The 12,374-nt window shown below is 55.1% G+C and overlaps 1 protein-coding gene across 1 annotated transcript; it reads left to right on the plus strand.

Moving 5' to 3' along the window:
- The first annotated feature begins 1,531 nt into the window (after positions 1–1,531).
- ATP1B4 (ATPase Na+/K+ transporting family member beta 4) lies at positions 1,532–12,225 on the plus strand. Its single transcript, XM_058032433.1, has 8 exons — positions 1,532–1,594; positions 4,348–4,510; positions 7,050–7,178; positions 8,002–8,106; positions 8,767–8,963; positions 9,589–9,645; positions 10,297–10,392; positions 10,842–12,225. The coding sequence occupies exons 1-8, from the start codon at positions 1,532–1,534 to the stop codon at positions 11,001–11,003; spliced, it is 972 nt and encodes a 323-aa protein (XP_057888416.1). The 3' UTR covers positions 11,004–12,225.
- Positions 12,226–12,374: the final 149 nt, after the last annotated feature.

A 12,374-nucleotide genomic window follows, 5' to 3' on the forward strand; every position in this document is an offset into this window, starting at 1 on the left:
GGGGATAAAAGCATCTTCCCAGCAGGCTCTTTAATTGCTTGTAAATCACTCTAATGCCCTGGGCTGAGAGGTGCTAAGTACAGATCATGTAATTCTTTCAAGCATATTTCATCAACTTAAAAGAAACGAATACTATCTCTGCTTTAAAGCCCCCACACTTTCACTGGATAATGACCAGCTTCTCCCGGGAGAGAAGGGAAAGTGAGCACTGACAGCGATTTGAGAGCCTGCATCCCATTCCACCTGCCGAGCTTCGGGAAGACAGCCCTTGCCCCAGGGCGTCAGCCTGGCCAGCAGATCCAGCTGTGGGCACAGCTGTGGGCACAGCTGGCGGCGTGCCCTCCTGCCGGCGGGCTGGCTGCGGGCACCGGCCCCGGCACGGAGCGGCAGCCCCGGCCAGCCCGGGGCAGCTGCCAGAGCTCTCTGCGTCCCGCTGCGCCAATTTATCAGCACAGCCGGTGAGCGGCTTTCGGCCACGCTCGGGAGAGGACAGGGAGGAACGGGGCCTTGCCACCGAGCAGCCCTGCGGGGGCTGGCACACATGTCCCCAGGTCCCCGAGCCTCCGGGCACGGTCCCAGCCCGGGGCAAGGCAGCCTTTCCCCCCCCTGGAACAGGGCCTGGCTCTCTGGCTAGAGGAAGGGTCACCGCTCCCATTGGAAAGGAGGTTCAGCAGGCGGATGGTGCCGAGCTGGGGCTGGGACAGAGGTGTAAAACGAGCCCCGGTGTTCCTCGAGAGCTGCGTGGACGCGGCCAGGGACGGGCGGCCCCGCACGCCGGAGCTGCTCCAGCAGCAGGAGCGCAGCGCCCACCCCGACCCCCAGCGCATCATCTCCTGCCCATGATTCACTGATGGAGGAAAACCTGAGCCTCCCCAGCCCCGGCCCGAGCGTGGCACGGCAAGGTGTGCCTCTGGATTGTGTCTGACAGGCGGTGGGCAGCTCTCAAACCGGGGGCTGTGAACTCCTGCCTGCTCTCGGGGATAAATATAGACCCGCCTGCCCCTCTCATACCCCTTCCACCGCGAAAGAGATTTCGCAATTTAACCCCGGCCCCGCTGTGACTGACAGGCACACATTGACGCTTCTCCCATCGGAAGCCCCAGCGATTTGTTAATGTTTATTCACAGCTCCTCGGTCTCCTGGGGGAACAGCCTGGCTTCCCCATGTAGGGCGCTGGCTGGCAGAGATGGGAGCTCAAATGTGAGGCAGGATGCTGTGAGGGTGCTGCAAAGGGCACCAGATGCCAGAGCACTCAAGATAGGATCCTGCTGCCTGGAGCTTACCCCCCTTAGGAAAACAAGTTATTTTTTGATCCACTCCTGGACAGCAAGGTTCTGCAGGGTAGGGAGGGAAAGCAGCGTTGCTCCCCACAGCCTCGGCACAGCTGCTGCTTTAGGGGTGCTGTAGGGCTGGGGAGCAGTGCTGGGAAGGGGGTTCTCTCTGTGAGCCTCTCAGAGCCAGCACAACACAGCACCCACACCCACAGTGCTGCTGTGCTAACACTTACATTTTTTGTGTTTCCCACCCAAGAATGGCCAGCAATGCCAGCACCAGTGATGTGGAGGGCCAGCTCAGGAGCCCCAGCCAGAAGGTGGTGAGTATTTTGGGGCCTCATTTCACCAGGTGAGGTGGGAGCTGCTGCAAGGACCTGCTCTGTGGCTGATAGATTTATAACTACTTTGCTTTAGGAAATGCTGCTTTGTCTCTTAGGCAAAGCACTTTGTATGGGAGGGGGATAAAGGGCTGTGCCAGGTCTGGCCAGTGGTGCTGGGTGGTGAGGGGGAATAGAAGGAACACCTGGGCAGGGTTACCCTCTGCATACCTGGATTTCAGCAGGAAGAATCCAACACTGAGAGCTGACCTGGTCTGAACTGAGAATGGTGGAAAGCTCCTGGCCTCCCCCAGGCCGCCCACAACAGCCAGCACAGAATGATTTTGCCAGAGATGAGCCCCAGATTTGCTTCCCACAGAAGGCAGTGACTCAGGGCTGCCCAGTGTCCCTGCTGTTCTCTGCCTTCTCCCTGCCCCACTGCACTCCTGTCCCAGCTCCTGCCACTCCTTCTGCCCCTTGTTCAGGTGCAATGGATTGTTACAAGACCATCTCTGTCCTGGGCTGCAAAGAGAAACCACCCGTGCTCCATTCCAGACCTGACCTAGCTCCTGAGATGAGAGACATCTGCCAGGAACCTGGTGTTGGTATCATCCAATACTGGAATCATCCAGTACCAGTACCTGGTACTGGCCCAGCTGCCCCACAGAGACCCACGGGGTGAGCCTGGGGCTTCCTCAGCCTGCCTGGGCTGCCATGGAGCCCTCGTGGCCTTTCCCAGCCAGCAGGACAGGACCCTTCACTTGGTGAAGGGTCACACAGCACAGAGCCAGGAGAGCTGGGAACTTCTCTCCTTACAGAAGCCTCCTTCAGTTCCTGGGCTGAGGCCTCATGACAGGGGAATCTGTCCCCAAATCCCCCCACAGCCCTGAGCACTGGCAGCAGCTCCTGAGTGTGGGCTCTTGCTGCCTCCAGGAGAAGCTGGGACGAGACTCAAAGGCCTTTCCCCAATGCAGCACTAAGCACCAGTGTGGGCTTCATCCGGGCAGTGTCCCCTGCCCTGGCAGTCTGAGGAAATGTTTCCAAAACATCTCCTGGTAGCTCTTTTATCTAATGGGGAGAGTGGGAAGAAGAACACCTCCTCTTCCCCCTCTTTGCTGGTCACTCTTCCCCTTGTGCATATCCTAGTAGATACAGCCCCCACAGCTCCTGTCCCAGTCCCTCTATGACCATGCTGGGGCTGCTGCTCCCCGGCTCCAAACCCCACTGCTCTCAGCCCTGTTCCCTGTGTTCCCTGTGTTCCCTGCCCCTCAGGCCGGGCAGAGCTGCTCTGGGCCCTGTGCCCTGTGTTCCCTGCGTTCCCTGCCCCTCACACCGGGCAGGAGCTGCTCTGTGCCCTGCGTTCCCTGTGTGCCCTGCATTCCCTGCCCCTCAGGCCAGGCAGGAGCTGCTCTGGGCCCTGTGCCCTGTTCCCTGTGTTCCCTGCGTTCCCTGCCCCTCAGCCGGGCAGAGCTGCTCGGGTCGGGCTCCAGCCCGGCTGTGGGTCTGTGCCAGGCGCTGCCCCGGCCCTGCCAGCGCCGGGGGCATTTTCTGCCAGCAGCGCTCCCAGAGAGCCCCACAGAGCTTCACTCAGCCCATCAGGGCAGCCAGCGGCATGGGGAGCGTTTACAACCCCCTGCTCTGCCCAGGGGACACGCTCAGCCTTTGGGGTCAGTATTGTCCCCCACTCTCACTGTGCTCCACTATTTGTGGGCCTGAGCAGAGCCCAATTTCTCGTCCCCAATTCAAAGGCGTTTCCAAGCAAGGCTCTCGCCGGCCACATCCCGGCTCTCCCGGGGCAGCCCGCGGTTTGCAAATACCGCACACCTGTGGGTGCCGGCTCCGGAAGGTGCCCGGTGCCGGTCCCGGAGCGCAGAGCCGGGGCGGTCCCGCGGAGCGGCGGCTCCGGCCGTGCCCGAGCGGCTCCGTGCCCGGTTAGCAGCCCCGGAGCGGCCGGGACCGGCCCGAGGGCTCGGCCCCGCTGGCCGCAGAGCGCACGGAAATGCCGGAGGTGCCGAGGCCACCCCGGGGACAGCATCGCCCTCTCCCGGCCCTGCCCGGGCTGAGAGCAAGGTCTGCACCTTCTCCCACCCGCCCGCCTTTGGAGACCTGCCCGGATCCAGGGGAATTAGGGACGGCTTCCCGGCTGCCGTGCCTCAAGCGGCTCTGGCCCAGGCACAGGATTTGTGTTCCCGAGTTCTGGACAAACAAGTTTTCACCCCTTAGGCAAAATACAAAGTCTTGCAACCTGGGGAGATGCTTTTCCCTGGAACTCGGTGTAATTAAAAGAGTAACAACACAGGGATTTCTTCAAAGGCTGAATTCTTGCTCACACGCCAAGGAAAACAAGCTGGTTGATCTCTTTAATACTGCTGCCTGCTATCGTCTGTGGCAGCACAGAGAATGTGCACTTGAACTCAGAGATTTTGCAGAAGTGTGGGAACAGTCCCAGCCTTCCCAGACCACAGGTTTTCTCTGGTCATGTTCATGCAGGTGGAAAAAGATGAGTTTCTGTAAGTGCCAGCACAAGGAGACAGTGCCCAGTGTGACAGCAGTGACGTACATGTAATGGAAAAATGGATGCTGGGTTCTGAGTGATCTTAAGTTGGAACAGCCAAAACTGCCTCTCTTTAACTCAAGAGTGATGATGGGAAAATGGAAATTTGAAACTTTTCCAGATATTAAGTGCTTTTGCATTTATTTTTGGCCAATGAGAAGTTCAGCTTGCCTGTGGGGGTTGTGTTCTGCAACTCTTCCAGGAAAATAAGCATGAGGAGAAGGTCCAGGATCCTGACAGAGAGAAGCACGAGCCCAAGGCAGACATGGGGAGCAAAACCTGGGCAGACCTGGCTGGGGAGATGAAGATATTCTTGTGGAACCCGGAGGAGAGAACATGCTTGGGGAGAACAGCCAAGAGCTGGGGTAGGTCCTTGCTCAAGCCCCACTTCTGGGGGTCGTTGCCTTTTCTGCTTCACAGGAGATTCACCTGCCTGTGGTTGTCCTTGATAGCCTGGACTGACCACCCCTGCCCATTTCTTTAGTGTTAATGTTTCTAACTAGTGCAATAATAACCAGTGAGGAGGACAAGCAGGAAACCATGCAGAAGGAGGTCAATGTTGAGGGAGGGTGAAAGCAAAGATTTCAGGCTGCCCAGACTGTGTCCCAGACAGACGTGTAGAGCCTGAGCAAGCAGGGGAGCTGCAGGTCAGGTGCTGCAGCTGTGCACCCTGCTGCCACCAGCACTCCTACCCTGCCTGTGTAACCCCTGGGACAGTGGCTCTGGTGCCATCAGCTTGGTGGGGAAGGTGCCCGGGCTGTGGCAGATGCTGTGTGCAGGGTGCACCCCCTGGGGCAGAGCAGCCCTCCCTGCCTGAGCCAGCCTGGCTCTGGAAAGGAGGGGAAGGGAAGGGCTGGTCAGCACTCTCACCCCACAGCTTCCAGGGTGCCCACAGCAGGGCCCACGGTGCTGGCAGAGCCAGTGCACTGGGATGTGCCAGCTCTGGTGGTTCTGAGTGCCCTGTCTGCTTTATCCACACCCTCGTGCCCTGCAAAAATTATTGCTGAGTCTGGAGGTGCCCAGGGTGGTTAAGAGCAGCCTCTGGGGTGAGTGCTGCTGCAGGCTTGGCCCAAAATCAAGGTGCCACAAGCCCACATGGTGTCACCCATCTTTGCAGCCCTGTTCTGCCAGCACCCAGCCCCCTTGGCAGAGTCAAAATCCCAGCCTGATCCAGAGGCACCTGCACATCCATCAGTGTAAGGCTGAACTACCAGGGGCTGCTGCTGGGTGTTTGCAGCCCTTGGCTGGCACTGGCAATGCACCACAGGCCCCACAGCCCTCCCATGCCCCTGCCAAGAGCTCTGGGTCTTATGCAAAGCCTGTGGTGGCAGCTGGGAGAACAAAGGAAGCTGCCCAGCAGCACCAGAGGAGTCTGAAAACCTGCCAGCATGAGTCTGGGACAGACCTTGACATTCATGTTTGCTCTCCTGTGCCCTTTGCTGGCCACAGAGGCAGACCAGCCTTTCTGCTTCTTTGCTGGGTGGGAAGGCACAGACCAAAGTGTGGGAGCAGTAGGGTGAGTCCTTGGTGAGGTAGGTTTGGTTTTCTGGAGGCTCCTCCAGGTCCTGAGAAGCTCCTTGTGAGAGGATTTGCTCAGTGTGGTGTGGATGTGACCCTGGCAGTGCTGGCAGCACTGGGGTGGGTGCAGCATCCTCCTGTCCCCTGGGGTCACTGTGCTGTGCCCTTGGTGCACACACGTGTGCTCACTTGTCTCTACATGGGGGCAGGAGAAGCTACTACCAAAATCAACACTTATTTTAAAGTGAGAGCCTTTGGAGGTGAGTGGAGCTGAACTTTCCCACTCTCAGCTCATGGGTGGGGAGGAGGGAATTTGCCCCCCTGTGCTGGCTCTAAAGGTGTCCCCTGGAGTGGGGGCCTCAGGGGACCTGCACTCACCAACTGCAGGGAGATAATGGCCACAAGGTCATCACTGCAGGCCCCAGCCCCTGGGAAGGGCTGCACCCCCTCTCTGCAGGTGAAACACTCCCTGCTGCACTGCAGGAAACACAGAAATGGGAGCAGCAGGGGGAAGATGCCCAACAAGCACCAGCTCTGCTGCCAGGCTGGGGCAGAGGCACCATCCAGCATTGCTCTGGCAGGGCTGGGCATTGTCCCCTCTGTGCCACCAGCACAGTGCTGGCCCATCTGGCCCAGCTCAGCCCCAGCAGGACACAGCCCCAGCAGTTCCCAGCACGGTGGCCCTGGCAGAGGCACTGCAGGAGAGCACATCTGTGTTCCCAGGGCTCCCTCCAAGCTGCCGGAACGTTTCTCCTGGGAAATATTTGGGTTAGGGCTTCGCTTTGCTTTCTGAGCCGCTGGGTTTTATTCATAGGCTGTGGCCTCTTGAGACATCCTCAGCCAACAGCCTGGTCCAGAGGAAAAACAAAGCCATTCCCTGAATGTCTGGGCCATGAAACAGTCAGTGGTGCTGCAGCCCTGAGCCAGGCTGCCCGCTCAGCCCCAGCACCAGGGGACAGGAATCAGGGCAGGAGCACCAGCCCACAGCCCCAGCAGGAGTTTGGCTGAAGCCACGGGGTACCTTTGCATGTTGCCAGGCCAGGAGAGGGTGGGAAGGGCAGGAGGGAATGTTGGATCCATCTGTTGGAGAGAGCCGAGGCAGGTGGGCACACAGACCTGCTCCTGACACAGCTCTGGGAAGGGCCACGCAGCAAAAGGGACACAGACCCAAAGAGCAGCTACCCCAGCTCTGGAGCAGCTGGAATTCCTGCAGGCACAGACAGCAGAGTGTGTGCAGGGCTGGGCTGCAGCTCCCACCTCCAGCACGGACTCAGGGCTGCCGAGGACGCCGTGCTGAGCACGTCTGTGCATCCCTGCGGGACACATCCCAGGGGATGTGCTCTGCTTGCCTTGTGCCTGTCAGCAATGTGCCTGTCTGTTTTGCAGGCTTGATCTTACTGTTTTACTTCATCTTCTACACGTGCCTGGCGGGAATGTTTGCCTTCTGCCTGTATGTGATGCTGCTCACGCTGAGCCCCTACACGCCCAGGTACCGGGACCGTGTGTCCCCACCAGGTATGTACCAGCCAGAGCAGAGGCACCTCTGCCACCAGAGTCCCACCAAAATGGCATGGCCAGCACCTCAGGCAAAGCCCTGCTGGAGCTGTGCCCTCCTTCGGTCTCCCAGCCCTCCCTAGCACAGGGTGTTCTCACCTCAGGGCCCTGGCAGAGCTGCAGGCTCTCTGCACAGGAGCAGACATCTTAAAAAGCCCCATGAGAAGTAATCACCCTGATGATACTAATTGTTATGCTCATTGCACTGCTTATTTGTTATCATTATTTTCAAGGCAAAAGCCAAGTTTAGGTATTTCATAGGTGATGCTGATGCATTTCAGCTGCTGGCTCTTTATACCTCATGCCTTCAAAATAAAATGCAAATCAAGAGTTGCTTTTATGCATTATTATTTGGGGGAGTTCTGGCAAGAGAATGTTCAGGAAATCCTCTCCCTGCGTCAGACACAGCATTTTCCCCATGTTTTTGTGTTGGTGGGGAACAGAAGGGCCCCTTGCCCTGCTCTTGTCTGGAACTGCCCACACAGCTGGGGACACAGGGGACCTGCAGCCACTCTGTGCAACCCCAGTCACTAACCCACAACACTACTGAGGCTCTCCATTATCTCCCAGGTTTCCTGGGATATTTTGATGTGTATGGTGCTCTCTGGGGGTGAAATGAAGGTGAGGGATCAGCAGGTTGAGGACAGAGCTGATCTGTGAGCTGGTGCTGCCTCTCATCGCTGTGCCCAGCTCAAGCCCAGTCCCATGAATAACCCTGCAGCACAGAGCCCAAGCCCATGAATGCTGCACCTACATCTGCCTTACCAGGGTGTGTCTCCTTCAGGAGTGATGATCAGACCATACTTGAATGGCTTCACCATTGCCTTCAACGTGTCCCAGCCCAGCACGTGGCAGCCCTACGTGGACAGCATGCACCACTTCCTAGCAGGTGAGCTCTCTGTCACCATGGGGAGGGGGTTTTTGTCCTTGGATACATGCATGCAGTGCAGGGGTTTCCTCCTGGGCACCTCATGAGCCACATCTGGAAAGGGAGGCTCACAAGGTCATGGGAGCTTTGCCTTTCCAGGTGTGACTTCCTAACACCCTTGACATGAGGATGTTCTCTGACAGTTTGAGTGTGTGCAGGCCTCAGGGGGTTTTAACAAGTCTGTTGTGTCGCTGCCATATTTTATGAAAAATTTCTTTGCCCAGGATTTGCTCCTGGGAAGGTGAGAAGCCTCAGAGAAAAATGAAAACAATCATTATCTGATTTGCCTCTCCTGTGTTTTGCTGCTTTGGAATGTGTTTGGACATTGTTTACCAGCAGGTGGCTGTTTCATTGGTTTCATGTGAATTGTTTTTACTTAATGGCCAGTCATGGCCAAGCTGTGTCAGACTCTGAAGAGAGAGTCATGAGTTTTTCATGATTATCCTTTAGCCTTCTGTAAGTATCCTTTGTCTATTCTTTAGTACAGTTTAGTATACTATTCTTTTATTTAATATAGTATCTTAAAATAATAAATTAGCCTTCTAAGAACATGGAGCCAGATTCATCATTCCTTCCTTTGTCTGGGAACCCCACAAATACAACACTGTTGGTGTCCTCCAGCTTATGATGACAAAGTTCAGGAGGAGAAGAACATTGAGTGTGTCCCAGGCCAGTACTTCATCCAAGGGGGGAGTGACAGTGAGGAGAAGAAGGCGTGCCAGTTCAAGCGCTCGCTGCTGCAGAACTGCTCTGGCATCCAGGACCCAACCTTTGGCTACTCCAGAGGCCAGCCCTGCATCCTGCTGAAGATGAACAGGGTACAGAGAAAGCTGCTTCTGTTCATTCCTTCCTTTGGGGCATCCCAGAGTGATGAACACCACACAGGGGCTGAAACTCCTTCACTTCTCAGCCCAGGGGAAAAGGGAGCTAGAAACCCCAAACCTGCAGGCCAAATCTGCTAGAAAATATTAAAAAAACCCCACTATAAAACTTGCTCCATTTGATTTGCTGAGGCCTTAGTGCCTGGAGGGCCTTCTGCCAGGCCCTTCTTCATGAGGAACTGAGATTTAGGGAAACACCCCAGACCCCAGATGCTTTATAATGGGAGTTTTCTTAGAATTTAATTGAAGTGTAATAGCATGGTGGTTCAGTGCTCACTGCTGGGAAAATAAGCATAGGGGGATGTGAACTGTGTGGGGGAGAGGCTGTGTTATTTCAGAGGGTCTGGACCCTCTCTGTGTCCTCTGCTCTGCCCCTGCTGTCAGGCAGCAATCTGGCCCTCAGCCATGGTCAGGTTGCACGGTGTGGGGTGGCTGCAGGGACACACAGTCCTGTCCTGAGCAACGTGGCTGGCACCCAGAAAGGTTCAAGCTCTGGAGAAGGGAGGCAGCACGTGCTTGGCACTGCATTTCACACCAGCATGGATGTTTTTTGCTGTTGCAGATCATTGGCTACCGCCCTGGTGCCGGGGTCCCCGTGAGCGTGGAGTGCAAAGTGCAGGTACTGCTCTCCTCTGAGCCCTGCAGGGTGCTGGGGACAAGGACAAACCTCTCCTCCTCCTGAGGGACCTCAGCTCAGCACAACTTGTCCTCATATTAGCCCCAAACACCCACAGGACCCAGAGCTGCCCGTGTGTCTGGGCACACCTGGAGGCCAATCTGCTGAGAGTGGCAGAGGCACCACTCTCCTGTTTCCCAACCTGCTCCTGCAGCCTCATGGGCACCACCGTGGGGCAGCCTGTGGGCTGGGTGCCAGCTCCCAGCTGGAGCCTGGAGCTCAGTGGGAAGATGTAGGAACTCCTCATTGCCATCTCCAGCTGCTCTGCAGCACCCTCAGTCCCGGGGGCGCCCTGCAAGGCAACAGCAATAGGGTGAGGGAAGGGTTCCCACTGCTCAGACAGCTCCTGGATCGCATCCTTGGAGAGCAAAGGCGCAGCAGGGAATCAGCAGGCAGCAAACTGCAACCCTACCCATGGCTCCACAGCTCCACTCTCCCCTGGCTGGAAGCAGGGCAGTGACTGTGTTCACAACAAACACAGCACAACTGAGCTCAGCCAAGGGACATTTGCTCTGAGACGAGCTCTGAGGGGACCTGTATTTTGTGTCCCATGTCCTATGTCCGTGTGTGCCTCTGTTTTTTTTCTGATCACAGAAAGGCAATGAGAGTCACCTCAGGTCAGTGGATTTCTACCCTGGGAACGGCACATTTGACCTCATGTATTATCCCTACTATGGCAAATTCACCCACGTGAGTGAGGGGCTGGCATCTCTTTCTGCTTCCTTGGGAATGGGAGGGCAGGAGCTGCTGCACAGGCTCCAGATGTGCTGTCAGGCTATTTTGGGTAGATGTGGGCAGGACAGAGGCCATGGGCTCTGGGATTGCAGAGCTCTATTTCTGTCTCTGACAAACTGTGTGCAACAGTGTGTGAGTGTGTAACTGTGTGTGTAACCCTGTGTGTGAGTGAGTGTGTGTGGTTTTTAGGACAGCAGAAAGCATTTTGAGTCCCATAGTGTGGTGCTGTCCTGGGCAATGACCCCAGAGGCAATGTGCAGTGATTCATCTTGCCAAGGCACAGGCACAGAAAGGCTCAGCATGCTGGAACCATGAACCATTTACTAATTATTTCACTGAACATAAAAACCCTGCTTGCTTTTCTGCTCCCTCAAAAATGACACTTAAATCTCCTTTCTTTCCAGGTCAACTACACCTCCCCACTGGTGGCTATGCACTTTACAGATGTGCAGAGGAATCACTTGGTCCCCATCCAATGCAGTCTGCATGGGAAGGGAATCATCAACGACCTGAACAGCGACCGCTTCCTGGGCCGGATCATCTTCACACTCAGCATTGGGAAGTAGCCCCTGCCAACTCCAGGCACTTAGGATAAGTCAATCAGAGGCTTTTTCCTTTTTAAAGCATCAAGCCAGCATTTTTTTTGCTAGGAAAAACAGGCACATGGAAATTATCGGTAATTTATTTTTGTTCATAGTTAGGAAATCAATGAGATACAATGGAGCGTGGATCCACATTTTTCATCTTCTGCTGTAAATCATTATTAGGAAATATTAGAAGTTTTCCCCTGGGGAGAGAACTTGCAAAAGATTTCACTTTTGATTGAAAAAAACCTCTGGTATCCAAATGTTATTTTCATAAGGCCTTTTATGAGTGATCCCTGTGGAATGCATCTTTCCTGGCTTTAAATTTTATTTTTTTAGAATAGTTTTATATGCATTTCTCAGGCAAAAGCTAAAAAGGAGGTAGTTTACTAGCACTATTCTTGTTAAATTAATAAATAGCAAAAATTCTGGATTATTCCTGAAATAACAGTGGAAAAGTGAAAATGGCAGCTCTCAAAATGCTTTCTAGGATCTCCAGCCCCAGAAGCATATTGAGTGCAGCATTTTACACAGCTTGGTGATCACACTCAAGGTGTTGAGCAAGGGCCACAGAAAATCATTTGCCCTTGAACCCTTCCAGCTGTTCCTTTCTGAAGTGGGAAGATGAATGCATTTCTCCCTCTCTCCTCCTCACTCCAGTACTCCTCTCTGCCCCAGGAATCCTCATCCAGTCTCTTGGGCAGGGATGAGTGAGAGGAGCTCTCCTGTCACACCTCACAGGTTGGCAGCACCCCCTGACCGGGCACAGAAGTGCCCAAAGCTCTCAGACCTGCTCTTCCCCATTCCAGAGAGGTCCCAGCTGCAATGCTGCAGCAAAATGCAGGGAACTGCTCAGTCCCCTCACAGTTAAGGGGTCAGTGTTGGGGTGAGTGAAGGCATCAGTGTGTCACCCCAAAGGCTGGTGAAGCACAGGGTGCACTGCCCTGAGCAGCCTGAGCCTCTCTGGAAGGACAGACCAGCTGCACTCTGCTGGCTGGGAGCTACAAACACAGCAGGACAGGACACCTTGGGGTACAGCACCACTGGGAAAGCACACTTACTAAAATTACTGCCTGAGCAGGGGCATTATGGTACGTTTGTCCTACATCCATAGCCAAGGAACTTCATCTACTGTCATTTCCTGATCTATATCAGTCTCTAAGAAGTGATTTTTTCTATTTAAAATAAAGTGACTACAGTAAAATTAACTCTATGGTGGCATTCTTGAAACACTGGTGTTAAGAGATGCAGTTTGTGCTGCCAGTTAGGCACTGAATTTCCAAGCAGCATGTAACAACATCCTGGAATTCTGAGCACTTGATGAACTTCTCCAGGCCAAAGAGTTCAGTACAA

Source organism: Melospiza georgiana, chromosome 12 (assembly GCF_028018845.1).
Source record: "Melospiza georgiana isolate bMelGeo1 chromosome 12, bMelGeo1.pri, whole genome shotgun sequence".
Taxonomy (NCBI): Eukaryota; Metazoa; Chordata; class Aves; order Passeriformes; family Passerellidae; genus Melospiza; species Melospiza georgiana.

Coding starts and splice junctions, on each gene's coding strand:
- ATP1B4 (XM_058032433.1), top strand. CDS start 1,532: ATGGCCAGCAATGCCAGCACCAGTGATGTGGAGGGCCAGCTCAGGAGC. Junction 1,595..4,347: donor GGAGCCCCAGCCAGAAGGTG/GTGAGTATTTTG, acceptor CAACTCTTCCAG/GAAAATAAGCATGAGGAGAA. Junction 4,511..7,049: donor GAGAACAGCCAAGAGCTGGG/GTAGGTCCTTGC, acceptor TCTGTTTTGCAG/GCTTGATCTTACTGTTTTAC.